The following is a 21,865-nucleotide window of genomic DNA, read 5'->3' as shown; positions in this document are numbered from 1 at the left end:
CGAAAATAGTAGAATATCTAGTTAGCTGAATAATAAAATAGGTTTGAACTTCTGGCCTTAATATCCCAGGTAAGGTGAAATGTGTATATACTTAGTTGTTTGGTCCGTGCAACATTGAAAATCAGCTGACTTGACTAAGTGTATAAGGATTTCGGTCTTCAACCATTCTTCATCATGTCCTCGGGAGGCAAAAGCATCAGATACTATGCTTCAACACAAACGAGAAACTTCTTGGGAAACGTCGATTTGCAAGTAGTTCTGCTGAGACAAAACCATACTCATGTCTCATAGTCTCATGGAAAATGATAATAAGCTTTTCTAGGGAAACACTGGGACCTTTTGAAAAAACCTATAAGAGAAATATGAGCGAATATTCATTCACGAAAATCAAAGATGGGCCAACTTTCCTTGAAAGTGTGTGTAGTGTAGCATCTCAAAAAACTTACCATAAAAAGAGACTTCTCTTCAAAAATGGTTATCGATTGTAACCAGAAATAAACCACCAAGTGATGTAGGTGCAGTAGTCATTCAGCAATTCAACTGCAATTCAGAAACCTTGCACGAAAAGCAATTTGCTGAGGCACATAACAACCGCCTTCGAACAGATATCACATCACCTTGAAACCTTGCTTACTGTCTGAACGATGAACGATAGGAAAGGATATATGTTCAAGATTCAAATAACTGAAGTTGCGTGCCATCTTTTGTGAACCGAAATTAGTGGATTTTTGTGTCACCCAAAATTTTTAGTACTCACCCTGACCACCAGAGGGCAATGACAGTACGAACGCCAGTATTTCATGTGAGTATCAACAGAATTGGGATTGGGTTAGTGTTAGGTTAGGTTAGGTCCAAAGTGAGGGGGTCTAATCCACCCTCCACCACAACTGATGAGAGTTTATTTGGGCTCACACCTGTTCTCACTCGACTAAATAAATCCAGCTTCTTACCGAAGCTGATTGGTTTGTATGGTGGGTGGTCTTTCAGATCAGATGGTAAGAGTACGGCTCTGCCGTATCAGATGGTACGGCAGAGCTGGGCAGGCACAAAGTATATGCTCTGCTGTTTCATCGTTGATGAGGTAGTCGGATAGTCAAGGTGCAAGATTCCCACCTTGATACCCACGACAACCTTCCCATATGAGAGTTTTTGTACGTCAGATACACCTGACGATGCCTTAGACTCAACCGTGCAGAGCTTTTTCGCCTCTGGTTTTGGTGATTCATCACTTGAGCGCAAACGTTTGCATTAGGGGGTTTGTTCCTCCACCTGAAATAGATTCTGCGTACGCCGCTAAAGAATTTGATGCAAGGCGGTTTCATAATGTACCCCGCTCTTGAGGAGACGACTCAGTCATTTCCTGGCTGCACCACCAAACCTTTTTTTTTAGGTTCAATTATTGGATCAGGAGTTGGAGAGTTGGGAAGCTCTCGCTCCTGATATAAATTAACAAGGAGGTCAGTTGGAGTCGTAAGCTCGACATGCATCTCCTCTATAGAATCAGCTCCAGAAAGAATTTTTAAGTTTACTCTGTCCATGAAAGTCTCACGAGTAGATAGGGAAAGAAGGTCAATCACAGCAGAGCCCCGCATTACCGTGACAAGGCGATGCTACGACGAGAAGGCGCCCGGTATCTCGAAGCTTCCGTAGAGACAGCTGATAGGCTCAGTGACATTCATCCTCTCGGCACGGATACACACATCTCAGGATTGAGCCATCGTTGGGATACCTTTCAGTTAGGGAATTACCACGAGTGATTGTGTCATTCCCGTATCCAGCGGGGCTACGTGAAAGCAGGCATCCGGTGGCCGGTTTGCTCAACCCCCACATCCCAAGCCAATACAGTCGCCGAAATCAACATACACAGTGGTTCAGGCAGTGAAAGATGAACAAGGACAGCCAATCCGTCATTCTAATTGGGTAGTTAGCAGTCTCTGACAACTAGAATACACAAGATGCATATGCCGCTTTGCTGGCATCGCAAAATACATGAATAGAAACATTTTCCTGAATGAAATGATTTAAATTATTAAGCGATCTAGGGATTTTACATACATTAAGGAAATGTAATTGTTTCATCCACTCTTCAAATTTATCGATTATGTCACTAGGTAATTCTTCATCCCAACCAATTTTTAGTGTCCATGTTAACTGTAATAACAGTTTCGGAATCAACGTTACTGGACATGTGAAACCAATGGGATCAAAGATCTTTTGAGCTATTGACAATAAACCTCGTTTCGTTTTAGGTGTAATATTCAAATTAATGAGACTGGATAAATCACAATGTAGAATATCTCTTTTGGAATCCCATGAAATACCTAAAACAGACACGTTTCTTTCATTGGAAAAATCGCCAGCAAAATTATCCGATGAATTATATACCCATTGTGTGAGGTTGAATTTTCCAATCGACATTAACTCTTCTGATTGACTAATAAAAGTGTCCAATTCTTCAATATTATTGACACTGGTGACACAGTTGTCAACGTAAAACGATGTTTTCAATTTATCAGCAGTGTTTTTCAAATGAATTGGTGCCCTATCTAAATGATGACTGATAGTTGCACCTAACAAGAAAGGGCTAGGCCGCAAACCAAAAACCACTCGACAGTGCCTAAAATTTTCTTTTCGGTTTTTGATTCATCTACCCACCAAAGAAACCTCAAATTGTCCCTTTCATTGGGATTAACACCAATTTGCAAAAATGCTTTTTCTATATCAGATGTAACTCCTATTAGTCCTATTCTGAATTTTATCAACAATGAAGGGATCAATTCTAACAGATTAGGACCTTTTTCTAAACACGTATTTAGTGAATTTCCGTTATTATCCTTTGTTGATGCGTCGAATACTGGCCTAATTTTAGTAGTAATACTATTTTCTTTAATAACGGCACGATGAGGTAAATAGTGACTTGGCATATTAATTGAATCTCCCCTAACTTCTTCTATAATACCTAATGATTCCCATTCTGCAAAAACCTTACTATAGTCTTCAAATTTTCCTAAACTGATTAACTTTTTTGTTGTAGACAATAATCTTGCTTCAGCTATTTCTTTATTGTTAGAAAGTTTTGGATGACCTTCTTTCCAAGGAAGATTTACTTGATATCTACCATCATCTGTCTGCAAAACCGTTTCTTTAAAATACTTTTCCGTTTTAAAATCAATAATTTCTTTTGGTGTGGTATTTGCGGGCTCTTTTATACCCAAAACATCTAATTCCCACAAGTCAGCAATAGAAAAATCAGTAAAACCGGAAAAAATAGGATTGTTACTTGTGTTATGGACTTGTTGTCCCATTATAGTCCATCCAAGATACGTTTCTATGGCAACAAGTCCATTATTCAAAGTTTCAATATGCCCTGTTATTAAATTTCCAAAAATATCTGCCCCTAGCAACAATTCAATTTCTTGTGGAGGATTATTTATACCAATATCACTTAAAATAATGTTTTTATTCTTCAAATAGCCTATAACAGCTAAATCTCGCAATCTAGGTATATAATTACATATCTTTTTCTGTTCCAATACTGATAATTTGCAAGAGAACTCATTTTTAATGTTACTTATTGCGATATCGTATATATTATGGAGATTAGGAGATGACTGAAAACCACCAAAAACACCTTGTATAATATTTTCCTTTCCTGATGGCTTAAAATTCAAATCTTTTGCACATTTCGATGAAACATATGATCTTTGAGAACCGGAATCCAGCAAAGCCCTGACAAGTTTATGTTTATGATTATTTGTCACTTTGACAATGACAGTTTGTAAGAGTGTGTCAGTTGAAAAATTACTTGTCAAAACATTTTCCAATTTTTGTTCGGAATTTTCATCTGGTTGAACCTTCTTCGAATCTAAATCACAACACATTATTGGAAAATGTTTCCGTGCGCACATTAAACATCTTATAAACGCTTTGCAATTTTTGCTGATATGATTGGTTCTCAAACAAGAAAAGCAACCTTTCTTTTCCACAACTTTTGCTTTTCTCTCTTCCAAAGAAAGTTTTTGTGCAGCAAAACAATCTTGACTTGCATGGGTACTATTATTACAAAATATACAGTTAGGTTTCTTACCTTTGAAGGAATCTTTTGTATTAACTGTATACAAGGCTGCAGCAGAATAGAGTTCAGGCTCACCTTGCAGTAAACGTTTTCCCTTACTATTATGTTTCGGCTGCTCCTTTTCAATTCCAAAACTTGTTTTTGCCAAATTTATTCTTTCTTCTGATTCCACCTCGGTTCTCAAGAAATCTAACAACATTGTGAGATAGTTATCAGAAGCAAAATTATCTTTTTCATTTTTAGTATGTATTTTCACCTTCGAACTACGATGTCTTTCCCAAATCTTGAGTAACTCACTCGGAAGTGCGGATTCAACCAATGGGAAAAGCATTGCAGCATACTTTTCAGTTGTCACACCTAATGACTCCAACGCTCGTAATTGAGTCTCCAATCTATCGTATAAAGATGATAATGACATACCTGACTTATTTTTGTTTACCTGGTGAAGAACTAGGTTCAGCAACTCTCTCACATAAACCTCAATCAGAAATTCGTCTCTAGCGAACCGTACTTTCAACTGGTCAAGTGCTTTTTTGTAGTTTGCGCCGGATGGAGGAAAACTTTCCACAAGTTCCCGTGCTGGTGATCCTTGTTCCATTGCCTGCACCAAATACTGAAACTTGTCTTCTAAATCGATGTCTTCATCCTGGTCTATCTTTTTAAACTGTCCCCAGAACCCGATCCAGCTTTTCACATTTCCGTCGAATTTGATCAGTTCTAACTTTGGCAATCTGAATTTTCGATTGATTTTTTCACCGTAAGAAATTTGTGAACTGGTTCCACAATCTGCTCGCATTTGGTTATCTGCCAATCGGATTTCGCATTCAGATTTATATTTGATTACTTCAGCTCTATAAAACTCCATTTCGTCGAACTCTTGTTGAACTTCGGCATCGTTAAACTTTCCGGAAAATAACTGCTCCTTGAAGTTCTCATCAATAGTGAATATCCTATCACTCTTGTCTTCCAATTGTCTCAAGAGTGATAGTATTTGTGCCTTACTAGTTTGCTTAGTACTCAAGGCTACATCTAGGTCACTGCTAGTATTGCGAAAATGTCTTCGCAGCTGCTCTCTTTCTTTCTGCATAATATCCATCGTCAATAATTTAGTCCTGTCACGGTCGCCACTATTTTAAATATGGGATGGATATAATTTTATTATCAAATAAAGTCTTACTGACGTATTTAAATTCTATTTATTTGACAACTGTCATCAACATCTTCTTTCTACTAACAAACTTGATTTAACTAAAAATATTATCAGACATCACATAAAATAAATAAAAAATCTATATACAGAGGGAATAATAAAAACATACATTTTGAATCCAACATTCTCCCCCATTTTGAAATTGAAATAAAAAACAAAAGAGAAATTTCAAAATTACATTATAAATTTCACTCGAAACCATAACGATGCGGAGCTCTGACTTTTCGCCCCCTTCTTGTGACTATCTCTTTAGTTTTCTTTTGATGCCTTGCTCTTCTGTTATGTAGTCCTCATCAGTTTCACCTTTGACTGCATTCATTTTCTTTTCAATTTGAAGAAAATTGTTACTGTCCTCTTCCGTCGTCACTTCTAAAGGATGTAAACGCTGAAACGGTCGAATAAGTTCCCCACTGTTCACTTTTATTTTCGCTACCCTGGGTACGTCATCTTTTCCAGGATAAATTTCCAATACTTTTCCTATAGGCCAGTTTATTCGCTTTACATTGTCGCTGCTGACAAGAACAACATCTCCAATTTTTAAACTACCTATTTTCCTTTTACCAGTATGTACGAGTTCCGCTAGATATTCCTTTCTGAATCGGCTTCGGAGTCCATCTCTTATCTTTTGCAGGTATCTATGTCGTTTCACTAAATGATGTCTGTCTATGATATCGAAATCTGGAGTTTCACTGGTAGATATATCCGAAATAAACATAGAAGGGCTGAGCGGTTTTAAATTATCTTCTTCCGAAATATAAGTTAAAGGCCTTGCATTAATTATGGCTTCACAATCGCATAAAGTCGTCATCAATTCTTCATAAGTTAAAGTTGCTTTCCCTAAGTTTCTACGAAGTAATTCCTTAATTACTCTGACCATGCGTTCCCACCAACCGCCCCACCAAGCGGCTGTTGGAGGATTCTGATGCCATTTGATTTTTCTAACTGTAGAGTAGTCCATAACTTCATTCCAGTCTATCTTCTTCAAGTAGTTTTTTGCTCCAATAAAATTTGTTCCGTTGTCAGAATATATAACTGAAACTCTTCCTCTTCTCGCTATAAATCGCCTCAGTGATGATAAAAATGCGTCTGTTGATAGAGATTTCACCAGTTCCAGATGCACTGCTCGATATACTGCACAGGTAAACAGTACGATCCAGGACTTGTCTCCCCCTTTCAAGTACAATGGTCCAGCTAAATCTACTCCCGTTATCTCAAAAGCGGACACATTGTTTATCCTATCTTTCGGTAGTGGAGCAAAAGGCGTATTTATGCATTTACTTCTGAATCGTTTGCACTGAACACATTTTTCTATCACTTCTTTAACAAATTTTCTTCCTTTCAGTATCCAAAATCTTTCACGAAGTATTCCAAGAAGTGTTTGAGTCCCTGCGTGAAGATGTATTTTATGTTGTTCCTCGATCAATTTTCTAACAATATCATGTTTATATGGTAAAACAACAGGATACTTGAAATCATTACTATCATCACCTAGTATAAGTTTAGTTTGTACACGTATAATATTGTTTTTGTCTATCATCAAATGAAGATTTCCAATCGACTTTTTATCCAAACCAAAACTTTCTCTCTGTATAAGTTTTAAAATACGAAGTTCTGCCATTTCCTTTTCATCGAAAGTTAATTCACCGGTTCTTATTTGATTTTTCTTTGAACAGTTATTATAAAATCTCAAAATATAACCCATCATTCTCACAATTTTCGTATATTTGGAGAAGTATCCGAAATGTCTGGAAAAATCTTCATTTTGTGCGAAGTTAACAGAAGTCGTTTTTCTCTGTTCAATATTTATATCCTCCGTTGAACAAATTATTTCTGTATGGGGCCAATTTTCTGGACTCTGTTTTAACCACTGAGGACCTTCCACCACTTTAATTTAATCAGTATATTCGCAGTGCATCCTCGTGATGCAATATCTGCCGGATTTAGGTCCCCTGGTACATGATACCAATCATCAATACTACTGCACGAATTTATTTCTTTCACGCGATTCCCCACAAATGTATTCCAGGACCCTTTGGTTTTTTATCCATGTTAGGGCTACCATGGAATCACTCCAATAAAATGTTTTCAAGTGTTTCATCTCTTCCACTCTCTTAATGGATTGACATAATCTTACTCCAATGACTGTACTTAATAACTCAAGTCTTGGTATTGTGGTGTTTTTTGGTGCTATTCTAGATTTAGCCTGAATGAGTTGTAGAACGACTTCCTTATCTGTTTCTGTTCTTAAAAATACACAAGATGCATATGCCGCTTTGCTGGCATCGCAAAATACATGAATAGAAACATTTTCCTGAATGAAATGATTTAAATTATTAAGCGATCTAGGGATTTTACATACATTAAGGAAATGTAATTGTTTCATCCACTCTTCAAATTTATCGATTATGTCACTAGGTAATTCTTCATCCCAACCAATTTTTAGTGTCCATGTTAACTGTAATAACAGTTTCGGAATCAACGTTACTGGACATGTGAAACCAATGGATCAAAGATCTTTTGAGCTATTGACAATAAACCTCGTTTCGTTTTAGGTGTAATATTCAAATTAATGAGACTGGATAAATCACAATGTAGAATATCTCTTTTGGAATCCCATGAAATACCTAAAACAGACACGTTTCTTTCATTGGAAAAATCGCCAGCAAAATTATCCGATGAATTATATACCCATTGTGTGAGGTTGAATTTTCCAATCGACATTAACTCTTCTGATTGACTAATAAAAGTGTCCAATTCTTCAATATTATTGACACTGGTGACACAGTTGTCAACGTAAAACGATGTTTTCAATTTATCAGCAGTGTTTTTCAAATGAATTGGTGCCCTATCTAAATGATGACTGATAGTTGCACCTAACAAGAAAGGGCTAGGCCGCAAACCAAAAACCACTCGACAGTGCCTAAAGATTTTCTTTTCGGTTTTTGATTCATCTACCCACCAAAGAAACCTCAAATTGTCCCTTTCATTGGGATTAACACCAATTTGCAAAAATGCTTTTTCTATATCAGATGTAACTCCTATTAGTCCTATTCTGAATTTTATCAACAATGAAGGGATCAATTCTAACAGATTAGGACCTTTTTCTAAACACGTATTTAGTGAATTTCCGTTATTATCCTTTGTTGATGCGTCGAATACTGGCCTAATTTTAGTAGTAATACTATTTTCTTTAATAACGGCACGATGAGGTAAATAGTGACTTGGCATATTAATTGAATCTCCCCTAACTTCTTCTATAATACCTAATGATTCCCATTCTGCAAAAACCTTACTATAGTCTTCAAATTTTCCTAATCTGATTAACTTTTTTGTTGAAGACAATAATCTTGCTTCAGCTATTTCTTTATTGTTAGAAAGTTTTGGATGACCTTCTTTCCAAGGAAGATTTACTTGATATCTACCATCATCTGTCTGCAAAACCGTTTCTTTAAAATACTTTTCCGTTTTAAAATCAATAATTTCTTTTGGTGTGGTATTTGCGGGCTCTTTTATACCCAAAACATCTAATTCCCACAAGTCAGCAATAGAAAAATCAGTAAAACCGGAAAAAATAGGATTGTTACTTGTGTTATGGACTTGTTGTCCCATTATAGTCCATCCAAGATACGTTTCTATGGCAACAAGTCCATTATTCAAAGTTTCAATATGCCCTGTTATTAAATTTCCAAAAATATCTGCCCCTAGCAACAATTCAATTTCTTGTGGAGGATTATTTATACCAATATCACTTAAAATAATGTTTTTATTCTTCAAATAGCCTATAACAGCTAAATCTTGCAATCTAGGTATATAATTACATATCTTTTTCTGTTCCAATACTGATAATTTGCAAGAGAACTCATCTTTAATATTACTTATTGCGATATCGTATATATTATGGAGATTAGGAGATGACTGAAAACCACCAAAAACACCTTGTATAATATTTTCCTTTCCTGATGGCTTAAAATTCAAATCTTTTGCACATTTCGATGAAACATATGATCTTTGAGAACCGGAATCCAGCAAAGCCCTGACAAGTTTATGTTTATGATTATTTGTCACTTTGACAATGACAGTTTGTAAAAGTGTGTCAGTTGAAAAATTACTTGTCAAAACATTTTCCAATTTTTGTTCGGAATTTTCATCTGGTTGAACCTTCTTCGAATCTAAATCACAACACATTATTGGAAAATGTTTCCGTGCGCACATTAAACATCTTATAAACGCTTTGCAATTTTTGCTGATATGATTGGTTCTCAAACAAGAAAAGCAACCTTTCTTTTCCACAACTTTTGCTTTTCTCTCTTCCAAAGAAAGTTTTTGTGCAGCAAAACAATCTTGACTTGCATGGGTACTATTATTACAAAATATACAGTTAGGTTTCTTACCTTTGAAGGAATCTTTTGTATTAACTGTATACAATGCTGCAGCAGAATAGAGTTCAGGCTCACCTTGCAGTAAACGTTTTCCCTTACTATTATGTTTCGGCTGCTCCTTTTCAATTCCAAAACTTGTTTTTGCCAAATTTATTCTTTCTTCTGATTCCACCTCGGTTCTCAAGAAATCTAACAACATTGTGAGATAGTTATCAGAAGCAAAATTATCTTTTTCATTTTTAGTATGTATTTTCACCTTCGAACTACGATGTCTTTCCCAAATCTTGAGTAACTCACTCGGAAGTGCGGATTCAACCAATGGGAAAAGCATTGCAGCATACTTTTCAGTTGTCACACCTAATGACTCCAACGCTCGTAATTGAGTCTCCAATCTATCGTATAAAGATGATAATGACATACCTGACTTATTTTTGTTTACCTGGTGAAGAACTAGGTTCAGCAACTCTCTCACATAAACCTCAATCAGAAATTCGTCTCTAGCGAACCGTACTTTCAACTGGTCAAGTGCTTTTTTGTAGTTTGCGCCGGATGGAGGAAAACTTTCCACAAGTTCCCGTGCTGGTGATCCTTGTTCCATTGCCTGCACCAAATACTGAAACTTGTCTTCTAAATCGATGTCTTCATCCTGGTCTATCTTTTTAAACTGTCCCCAGAACCCGATCCAGCTTTTCACATTTCCGTCGAATTTGATCAGTTCTAACTTTGGCAATCTGAATTTTCGATTGATTTTTTCACCGTAAGAAATTTGTGAACTGGTTCCACAATCTGCTCGCATTTGGTTATCTGCCAATCGGATTTCGCATTCAGATTTATATTTGATTACTTCAGCTCTATAAAACTCCATTTCGTCGAACTCTTGTTGAACTTCGGCATCGTTAAACTTTCCGGAAAATAACTGCTCCTTGAAGTTCTCATCAATAGTGAATATCCTATCACTCTTGTCTTCCAATTGTCTCAAGAGTGATAGTATTTGTGCCTTACTAGTTTGCTTAGTACTCAAGGCTACATCTAGGTCACTGCTAGTATTGCGAAAATGTCTTCGCAGCTGCTCTCTTTCTTTCTGCATAATATCCATCGTCAATAATTTAGTCCTGTCACGGTCGCCACTATTTTAAATATGGGATGGATATAATTTTATTATCAAATAAAGTCTTACTGACGTATTTAAATTCTATTTATTTGACAACTGTCATCAACATCTTCTTTCTACTAACAAACTTGATTTAACTAAAAATATTATCAGACATCACATAAAATAAATAAAAAATCTATATACAGAGGGAATAATAAAAACATACATTTTGAATCCAACAGTAATCACATCAAATACTGCCATCGCTCTCTGGTGGTCAGGGTAAGTACTAAAAATGTGAAAATGTCACTTCTGACATTCTGAGCTTCTATGGGCTTTGTAATTTTTAGTACAGCAGTCTATATACAAAGGTGCAACTGATATGAATGGTATCAGTTGAATAGTGTGGAATCAGTGGCGTAACTATACCATCTGAGGCCCATGGCAAATTCATTGAATGGGGCCTTAAGAAAAATAGTCACATTATAAATTAATTTCAATAAATCAACGAGATAGTTGTCCAAGTGTAATATTGTATTCATTTTCGTTAAATATCAAATTTTCAAAAGTAACCCAGCCTGTTTGGTTCCATAGAGTTTCTTAAATGGGTTTTTATTAATTTAAGTTTCGAAATTGATCATTCAGCACTAGCTGTAGTCGGTATTGTAACAAATTACATTAATGCAGTACATACCACAGGAAAGCTGCATGGCATGCAGTTATTCTTTATTAATAATAAATTAGTAACTTATTTAATACATGTTGACTTTTCTATTTCATTTCTGAAGGTGGACCAAAAACCGAGATGATCCCTAGAAAATTATTCAGATATCTTTTTTTACATTTCAGCAAACTCTCGTGCTTTATTCAAAAGATCAGTATCATTTGAATTTTGCAAAGTGGCAGGTTGCAAAACACTGAAATTGAACACAATTTCATTCATCGATTCATAATGATGTCCAATACTCGATAAAATATGTTCACTTCGAAAAAACTTTTCGGATCTTGAAGACGATCATCTTCTCAAAAATGAAGTTGATCACTTGGTGATCATCTTCAACAACAAACCGTTTTTTTAACACCTCGATACATCAGGGTGGATGGTTCAGTGGAGAAGTAATCGAAGACTACACATAAGTAATAAAAATACGCAAGAAATAGAATTGTTTCCAGTTCAAGAACTGTTTCTACAAACAGCACGAAGGTAAGGTAATGGAAAACCCACTCCTCGTCTTTATAGCTGATCTGTTCATAAATAGATTTGAACTAGAAGCCAAAGGGATTTGTTGAAACTGAAAGAATGAAAGTGGGTTTCTTTCAAAGTTGACTGTTAATAGTTTTGCCATCAAACCAATCTTCAATTCATTTGAAATCGATTTCTGTTGTATTTTTCAGTTCCTGCCATGTTGGAGCCTGATAAAAGATAACAAAGCCATCAGTATGTTCTATGATGTCTTCTTTACTGACAACTGAAAACAGTTCATTTACATATAGTTTAAATAACACTGGACCCAGGACTGTACCTTGCGGTATTCCATACTCGATAATTTTTGAGTTCCTTGAGTCATTATCAATTTTAGAGTTATAAATTAGAGTAGAGTGAAGTAGAGTAATTTATTTGACTATTTTATATTCAAAATACATTTATGGCAAGTCATATATACAGTGTCATTCCCAAAGTATGCACCGTATGGGAAACTTATTTATTAAGGGTTGTTCGACAAAAAGTTATTCTTGATAAAAGTTTGTGCATCCTCTAAAACTAAACAAACCAACAAAATACAGTACAACATACGTAATATACGTATCAAATATTTGATTTTGTGACAGGAGTAAAGTACTCTTATTTTGAAAAATCTCGGAAAATTTTATTCAGGAAAGTTGTTTAGCATTGAAAAATATATCTAGATTTGAAGTCATGGCCACCTAAGTGAAGTTTTATATTTTACCCATTTTTTTTAAATGGGGACTACAAAAAACTAATTTTTGCTACAACGATAAATAGACAGCATCCTGTATACGACCGTTTGTTTCAAAAGACTGTAATATTACAAATCACACAACTGTCGTGTTAACCACGGTAAATTGTTGTGAAAAGTAAATTAATTTTCAAGGTTTTTGGTGCAAAGTTATTTGTATTTTTTGTTATCACCGAAAATTACTCAAATCTATACAGTATTGTAACAAAAACTTAACATTCAATAATAAAACATCAAAATAAAATAGGTATTTCTGAACAAACTCACTGATTTCCTGGAGATTTTCTTGTCCAAAATAAGTGTTAAGTTGAATCTCCAGAAAATAAATGAGTTTGTTCCGAAATGCCTATTTTATTTTGATGTTTTGTGATTTGATATTATTGAATATTAAGTTCTTGTCATAATACTGTATAATTTCGAGTAATTTTCGGTGTTAAAAAAAATAAAAATAACTTTGCACCAAAAACTTTGAAAATTATTTACTTTTCAAAACAATTGACCGTGATTAACATCATAGTTGTGTGATTTGTAATATTGCAGGCTTTTAAAATGAACCGTCTATTTATCGTTTTAGCAATTTTTTTTTTCGTAGTCCCCATTAAAAAATGGGTAAAAAAATATTAGATGGCCATAACTTCAAATCTAAATGTATTTTTTAATGTTGAACAACTTTTCTAGATAACATTTCCCGAGATTTTTCAAAATAAGAGTATTTTACTCTTGTCACAAAATCAAATATTTGAAGGCTCCTTGTATATTACGTGTGTTGTACTGTATTTTATTGGTGCATCTTTAGTTTTAGGTCATGCACAAACTTTCATCAGAAATAACTTTTTGTCGAAAAACCGTTAATAAATAAGTTTCCCATATGGTGCATACTTTGGGGATGTACTGAACTGTACTATATACTATAGGTACTATGTCTGACACTTAAAATGAGCAACAACGTCTCTAGATCAAAGTAATAAATTATATAAATAAATAAAACTGTCATATTCAAATTCCTTAAAATGATCACATTGTCACATGAATGGTAATAGAATAAAAATATCAATATAAAAAGGTCAACAGTCATAAGAACAGGCTTTATCCCAGCTTTACAACATGAATCATTCTCCAAGAACTATGAATTGATCAGCTACAGCAGCATATTCTTCGATTTAGTTATAGAAACAGTGGTTGAGAAGATATCTCTTGTAATTATTTTTGAAATTTCTGAAATCCAAAGATTTAACTGAGGGATGGAGACAGTTGTATAAATTCAAATTTAGGGAGTTTTTTGACTAACTGCTAACCGTATGTCTTGTATTATTCAATAAACGTGCAGATCTTGTTGACCTAATCATTATTTTGAGAGTGTTTCGGAAACATCTCAATATTCTTGTGAATCTCCAACGACACAACATAAATATATAATGTAGGAAGTGGCATGATTTCAAATTGAATAAAAAGAGGACGACTGTGTTCCCTATATCCTACGTTTGCCATAATTCTCATGGCTTTTTTCTGACATCTGAAAATTGTGATTGGGTTTGTGGAATACCACCAAATCAAGACTCCGTATGAAATAACTGCGTGGAAAAGTGAATGATATGCTATCTTCAGTGTCATCAAACCTACAGTATTTCTCAACTGTCTAATGTACTTCAGTTCCTGGAGACGCCAACTTGGTTGGTGAAACGCGTGTCGAGAAGTTCTGGTGTTTTAGATTCTTTTAGATTCATTCCACGCAAAAGGTTCCAGTTACACGTGTCATTTTACTATCGAATGTTTATATCAGGGAGGAAATAACCCCCATAAGCCCCCCATAAAACCGCCTCTGTCTCCTATATACCAGTAGCCAGTCATAATATATCGATATCAACGTTTGTAAACTGCGTAGTTCCAACATGAATTATTTTTTAGCAGACACAAAAAACGTTTTTGATAAATTAAACGAACACTTATAGCTTATAGGTACATTGAACGGAGAATCGGAATCAAATGTTGGAGGTAAGCGCAACTTGACAGGTGATGTGATGTGTTGGCTGAAATTAAACGAGCACAGTTCTAGTCGAAATCCTCCATTGCGATTGTATTGGTTACCAATACTACTAAATTCCCCGATCAACGGAATATCAACCTCTGATCGTAGTTATTTTGAACTAGGAGGCAAAAATATTTTGAAAGGTCAGTCAGGCTCCGCAAGACCTCACAGAAGATGGAGTTCTAGAAACACTGAAGAGGATGAACTGGGAATATTGTAGTGGTTTTGGAGTGGGAGATGTATATATTTGTGGTCCAATAAACGGTGGAAAGCAAAGACTGGTTAACATTCCAGACGTGGAGTGATTGCCAGTTCAGGTGTTTCGACAAGAGTCATATCAAGACTTCTTAGATGCATTGGATGAAGAATTTTGAAGAAGAGAAACTAACTTCTTGGGGAGTTGCACTCCGTTTAGGAGCAATAAATCAACAACAACACAATCGGAGTGGAATGTTGGAGCTGACCTGACGGTCCAAAAATTGAACAAGCACAGTTCTAGATTGCGAGAGTTTGTATTGCTTACTAACACCTCAAATGAAGTGGATGACAACGGAATATCTCCGGCAGGTCAGGCTTTTCAAGATGTCGGTGAAGAGACACTGAAGATGATGGACTGGGAAGAGTGTAGTGGTTCCGGGCTGGAAGATGATGGTGATGATAGGGTGCAACAAACAGTGGAGAGCATGGACTGGGAAGAGTTCTAGACATGGAGTGATTGCCAGTATGACTGTTTCGACCAAGATGAATGGTTGTTGGGGTAAATTTTCGTTATGTGGACACCCGGCGATTTTGAAAAAATTTTTGACTGTACTTACGTATTTTGATGCGTAGATTACGAATCCGAAAGAAAAAAGCGGCGCTCTCCCTTATTTAAAAAGTTACGGCCCTTCAAAGTTCAGAAAAGGGCAACTTTTCAGCCTTCTTTTTCACTAAATAAACTATTTAAAAACACAAGCATTTATTCACTAGGTCACCTTTACACCTTATTCCTCCTTCTTTAACACTTTTCACTTCAATAATCAACATTTTTCTTATAAAAAACTTAATTTAAAAACGAATGCTTCTCCTGGTGGCATTATTCTATTTTTAGGTTAGTTACTAGTGACATTTCAGAAAAAAGCGGTTGGTATTTGCAGTCGCCTTCTATTTCAAATTCGTAATACACCACCAAAAACCAATTTACGATCTAAAGAATGAAGGTAAAAAACATTTGAATTACTTCAGGAATATGGACTGCATCAGTCGTACCAACCACAACCAACGTAAAATACAGTGATATGTAACCAAAAAGCAGCTTCGTACATTTTTTAACATTTTTATAAGAAAAATGTTGATTATTGAAGTGAAAAGTGTTAAAGAAGGAGGAATAAGGTGTAAAGGTGACCTAGTGAATAAATGCTTGTGTTTTTAAATAGTTTATTTAGTGAAAAAGAAGGCTGAAAAGTTGCCCTTTTCTGAACTTTGAAAGGCCGTAACTTTTTAAATAAGGGAGAGCGCCGCTTTTTTCTTTCGGATTCGTAATCTACGCATCAAAATACGTAAGTACAGTCAAACATTTTTTCAAAATCGCCGGGTGTCCACATAACGAAAATTTACCGTTGTTGGTTCATTGCATTAAATTTGTTTATTGTTGAAATGTGTCCAATATATTCATTGAAATAAACACCCTTTCCTTTATTTCAAATAACATCGAAATCGCGATATCATAAATAATGGCACTTCAACCAAATATTTGTTCTGAAAATAAACATGATTTAACAAGGGATTGGTTTATTAGAACACCTCAATTCATTCCATTGGTTTTGGAACAATACATGTTTTCATCAGAATATTCACTTTCACTTGAATTGAAGGGGTTATATTTTTAGGAGTGATCAATTTTTGGAAATAATCAAATTGATTATTTCCTTCCTTTCTTTGGAAGATTCCCTCACCCATTTTTTTGTATCAAGATGGAGTAGTAGAAAGCCAAAAACTTTCTTTCCCAAAAATTCACTTTCACATTTACCAACTATGTTCGTTATGAATAAATAATTAGTGTATTTTGGAAAAATCAATTTAATTCCTGGTATTCTGTCTAATCTCATTAAAGAGTGGGGTAATAATTTGTAATTAGTTGTAGGGTTACAACATTAAATGATGCGGAAAATCAGTTGATTAATTACTTCAATGATCGTATTAGAAATATTTCATACACTTTATTTTCAAAATATTTTGCTATTCACTATAATGGTTGCTGTACAATGACAACTGTGCCCAACTAATTTTTTATTTCCTATAGTTACTGTTCGTTCTTACAGAAAACGGCCCAAGCGAAGCTCTCTGGCTTACAGAGAGGCTTGTCTGGCTATCAGTGGTGCCATCAGTACCACACCGTCAGCGACCATGGAGATCCTTCTAGATCTACCTCCTCTCCACATTTTTCTGGAAAGAGAGGTTGGATGGACTGCATACAGACTTGTGCACATTGACAATTGCACAAATCAATTCAATGCAGAGTGCAACAGACTGTTGGTTGACACTGGAAGTCACAGCATTCTGGAAATGACCTCTGACTTTATGCCTCCAACTGTCAACTACGAACTGCCTTATGAAGTACTTTTTCCGAGTAGAGAGGACTGGATCCTGCGGGAGAGGGAAATATTAAGAGCAGATAGTTGTTGGTTCACAGATGGATCAAAAACACCTTCCGGTTCTGGTGCAGGCGTTTTCAGTCGCAGATCCAGGACAGAGTAATCTACCTGCCTAGGAACTTATGCGACTGTATTTCAAGCGGAAATTTACACTATTGAATTGTGTGCGGAGAGATTGGATAAATCCAACCTCACTCACAAGTCAATGAAAATATTCTCGGACAATGAAGCGGAGTTGGAAGCTCTTGGCTCCTACCGAGCAACGTCTAAATTGGTAGCAAACTGCCAAAAAAGACTCTCCTCGATAGGAAGACTGAACAGATTGTCTCTGGTCTGGATTCCTGGCCATACTGGCCTGGAAGGCAATGAAGCTGCTGACTCTCTCGCAAAGGAGAGTGCTGCAAGCGGCTTCATTGGACCAGAACCTGTCATTGGCATCGCTTTGGGCTTTGCCAAACAAACACTTAACACCTGGATGGCAAGAAGAGTTATGGGACTTCTGACAGAATCTTCCAGCTTTGGCTCACTCCAAGGCGTTTATTCACCCTTCGAAGCTTGATTCCAAACAGTTGTTGGACTATAGTAGGGATGAACTACGATGTCGAACAGGCCTTCTTACAGGTCACTGTCATTTGAATCATCACATGCAGAGACTTGGACTGTCGGAAGACAGTGTGTGTCGCCTCTGTCTGGAAAATGATGAAAATGCAGAGCATATACTTTGCGCCTGCCCCGCTGGGGACCGAATCAGGTTCTTGTTGAGTTCGGCAGATCCGTACTCTCATCATCTGACCTGAAAGACCACTCACCATACAAAGTAATCGGCTTCGTTAAGAAGCTGGGTTTATTTGGCCGAGTGTGAATAGGTGTGAGCCACAATAAACCCTTGCGGGTTGCGGTGGAGGGTCGGATAGACCCACTCACTTTAGACCTACCTACCTACCTACTGTTCGTTCCAAAAAGTCTATATTTTTTCACTGACTGAGCTCGTCTATCGATTATCGCTTTCCCAGTGAAATCGGAGTATTTTTTTCATTTCTATAGGCTTAGGAAAGATTGGATAAATAAAGCACACTATAGTTAATTTTTAATGGGTGTGACATAGCTTGACATATAACAAATAGTCTTCTTAGCGACTTTCAAACAAGAAGTAGTTTTTTAGAGTTGACTAAATGATATCTCGACCAAAAAGCAACAGAAATCGTCTCAGTCTTTTTATATCATTATTATTTTGAATTATTTTTTATAACTTTTTATAAATTTCATATTCTCTATATTCATTATGAATAAATTATTCTCTTTTTGAACAACCAACATTAATTCTTAGTAATATGTATGATATTATTAAAGGGTTGGATTACAGTCACGGTAGAATCACTACAATAATTACTTTAATGTTAATTATTGAAGATACTTCGTTATCCATTGTAATGGTCACTGATACATTCTAGAAAATTGTTGAAAAATGTTTCCAATAGAACGAAAAAAAGGGTAAAGGTGGAAAAGGAGCCATTGACACTCCTGTTGGATGAAAAAAGAGAAGGATAAAATATTTTGAAATTGAATGTAATTTTAAACCTTGGTTTTGTTGACATTTTATTTCTCAATTTTGTTACTTTACTATCAATTGAAAATGAACATGGTTTAACAACCGATTGACTTATAAAAACACCTCATTCCATTGATTTAATACTTTGGAGTATTGTTCTCATATAAGGAGCTCCGTCCCCAAACATACCCTGAAGTTGCTGGATTTCATCCAGAAAAGAGTCATCCGTCTGAATGGAGACGCGAACATCACTTGCAATCTTGATAATTTAGAAAGAAGGTTGGAAATTTATGTCTCATCTATAGATACATTCCTTCAGTTATTAACTTGTCTCAAACGTTTTTTTGGTTTAATCAGATATTCTAATATGTTAAATATAGAGTATTCATGATTTTGGGAAATTCAAAATACTCTATTTCAAATTGAATGTCAATATGGATAAATTGATGTATTTCATCAGTTCGGACTTCCATTGCCTAATATAATATAAATTGTTTGTTTGAAGGTGATTGACAATGTTTCGTGATGAATTTCACTAGTTCGGACTTCCATTGTCTACTATATAAAATGATTTGAAATCTCTGAAACAAGTAAAAAAGAATAATTAAAAAAGAATAGTTGAAAATAACAATTATATTAAGCAACAATAAACCTGAAATGAAATGATAGTGAAATAACCTACAAGTAAAAATATAATAATTGAGTAAATAAAAATTAAAGGAATGCAAAAAAGAAAATAATAAAAAATAAAGTGTCGAGATTCCAAGTCCCGTTAGTTCACGACGTTTCGATTGTTGGTATCTACAATCGTCTTCGGGTGATGACTGGACTGATTCCTCCGAGAGATGACTATTTTATAGGTCGTTGAAATACTTTCACTTTCTCTACTTTCCATTTTCCGCTTCACTGATTCCGTGAGGGATGACCGTTTTGGCGGGAATTGGTCATTTTTCGTTTGATGATGGGTTTCCATATGTTTCGTATATCTACGCTGGCCTGGCTGAATACGTTGTTGGACAACATTTATGCGGCTTCCTTAAATTTTCTCCTGAACCAATGTTCCTCTCTGTGCAAGATCTCAGCTTGGGACCACTCGATGTTGTGTTGATGGGTCCAAACATGGTCTGCTATTCCTGATTTGCTGGTTTCTCCTCGCTGTGTATGCTTCTTGTGCTCGGCAATGCGAATATTCAATGGCCTCTGTGAGTGCGGAAAATCCTATATTGGTGAAACTAAGAGGCCATTGAATGTTCGCATTGCCGAGCACAAGAAGCATACACAGCGAGGAGAAACCAGCAAATCAGGAATAGCAGACCATGTTTGGACCCATCAACACAACATCGAGTGGTCCCAAGCTGAGATCTTGCACAGAGAGGAACATTGGTTCAGGAGAAAATTTAAGGAAGCCGCATACATGTTGTCCAACAACGTATTCAGCCAGGCCAGCGTAGATATACGAAACATATGGAAACCCATCATCAAACGAAAAATGACCAACTCCCGCCAAAACGGTCATCCCTCACGGAATCAGTGAAGCGGAAAATGGAAAGTAGAGAAAGTGAAAGTATTTCAACGACCTATAAAATAGTCATCTCTCGGAGGAATCAGTCCAGTCATCACCCGAAGACGATTGTAGATACCAACAATCGAAACGTCGTGAACTAACGTGACTTGGAATCTCGATACTTTATTTTTTATTATTTTCTTTTTTGCATTCCTTTAATTTTTATTTATTCAATTATTATATTTTTACTTGTAGGTTATTTCACTATAATTTCATTTCAGGTTTATTGTTGCTTAATATAATTGTTATTTTCAACTATTCTCTTTTTAATTATTCTTTTTTACTTGTTTCAGGGATTTCAAATCATTGTATATAGTAGACAATGGAAGTCCGAACTAGTGAAATTCATAATATAAATTGATTTGAAATCCCTGAAAAAAATTAAAAAGATTAACCGAAAATTACAATTTTCATAAACAAAAAACCGAAATTACAAACAAATAACATACAAGAAACAAACAAAAAATTTTGATTTTTCATTTTTTGTTAATATTTTTGAATTTTTCAGTTTCAGCTTTTAGTAATATTACAATTTATATTTTTTGGTTGTTTTGTATGTTATTTGTTTATAATTTCAGTTTTTTGTTTACTAAAATTGTTATTTTCGGTTAATCTTTTTATTTTTTTAAATTTTTTCAGGGATTTCAAATCAATATATATTATATTAGGCAATGGAAGTTCGAACTGATGAAATACACCACGAAACATTGTCAACCACCTTCAAACAAACGATAAATTGATGATCTAACAATTCGAATTCAATTTTTATGATACAAGATTTAGAAAGGCTATTGATTTATATATTTTCAAACTATACTCAAAAATGGAACACATCATTGGTCAATACAAGAATGGGGCGTAGTCAAACCAATTAATTTCATCAAAATGGGTATTATAAATATCTCAATATTAATTAAGGGCATTACATTTATACAGAAAAATTATAATCATACATCTATATCGATAAGCTTCAGATTGATAATTCGATTTCGTTCGCATCCCGTTATCACAATTTCGAAAAATGGAAATCCAAAATTTTTCTACGGTAGCACTAGCACAGACCAATGTGTCAGTCAATGGATCAGGAGAAGAAACATATCAAGACTTCGTCGATGCTTTGAAAGGAGAATTTTCAAGAGAAAGTAACTTCTTGGGGAGTTGCACCCCACTTAAGGAAAATCAATCAACAACACAAGCTCAGACCACAGTGACAGTCAGTGAATCACGAGATGAAGCATACCGAGAATTTTTAGATGCATTGAATGGAGAAATTTCAATACGAGAAACCAACTTCTTGGGGAGTTCCACTCCGCTTAGGGACATTAAATCGACAACAACACAATCGGAGTGGAATGTT

The 21,865-nt window shown here is 35.4% G+C and overlaps 2 protein-coding genes across 2 annotated transcripts; both read right to left on the bottom strand.

Moving 5' to 3' along the window:
• Window positions 1–2,570: 2,570 nt before the first annotated feature.
• Window positions 2,571–5,171, bottom strand: LOC141484582 (uncharacterized). Its single transcript, XM_074179553.1, has 2 exons — window positions 3,437–5,171; window positions 2,571–3,367 (listed from the first exon to the last, which is right to left on the bottom strand). The coding sequence occupies exons 1-2, from the start codon at window positions 5,169–5,171 to the stop codon at window positions 2,571–2,573; spliced, it is 2,532 nt and encodes an 843-aa protein (XP_074035654.1).
• Window positions 5,172–5,526: 355 nt separating this feature from the next.
• On the bottom strand, window positions 5,527–10,760 carry LOC141484581 (uncharacterized). The gene is made up of 3 exons (XM_074179552.1): window positions 9,026–10,760; window positions 7,910–8,956; window positions 5,527–6,773 (listed from the first exon to the last, which is right to left on the bottom strand). Exons 1-3 carry the CDS (start codon window positions 10,758–10,760, stop codon window positions 5,527–5,529), a joined length of 4,029 nt encoding a protein of 1,342 aa, XP_074035653.1.
• Between the last annotated feature and the right edge of the window lie 11,105 nt (window positions 10,761–21,865).

Source organism: Leptinotarsa decemlineata, unplaced genomic scaffold (assembly GCF_025532065.1).
Source record: "Leptinotarsa decemlineata unplaced genomic scaffold, Ldec_3_MD MMD2_tig00026282_RagTag_RagTag, whole genome shotgun sequence".
In the NCBI taxonomy this organism is placed as follows: Eukaryota; Metazoa; Arthropoda; class Insecta; order Coleoptera; family Chrysomelidae; genus Leptinotarsa; species Leptinotarsa decemlineata.
The sequence above is the reverse complement of the archived record's forward strand: the minus strand, read 5'-3'. Positions and strand labels throughout refer to the sequence as shown.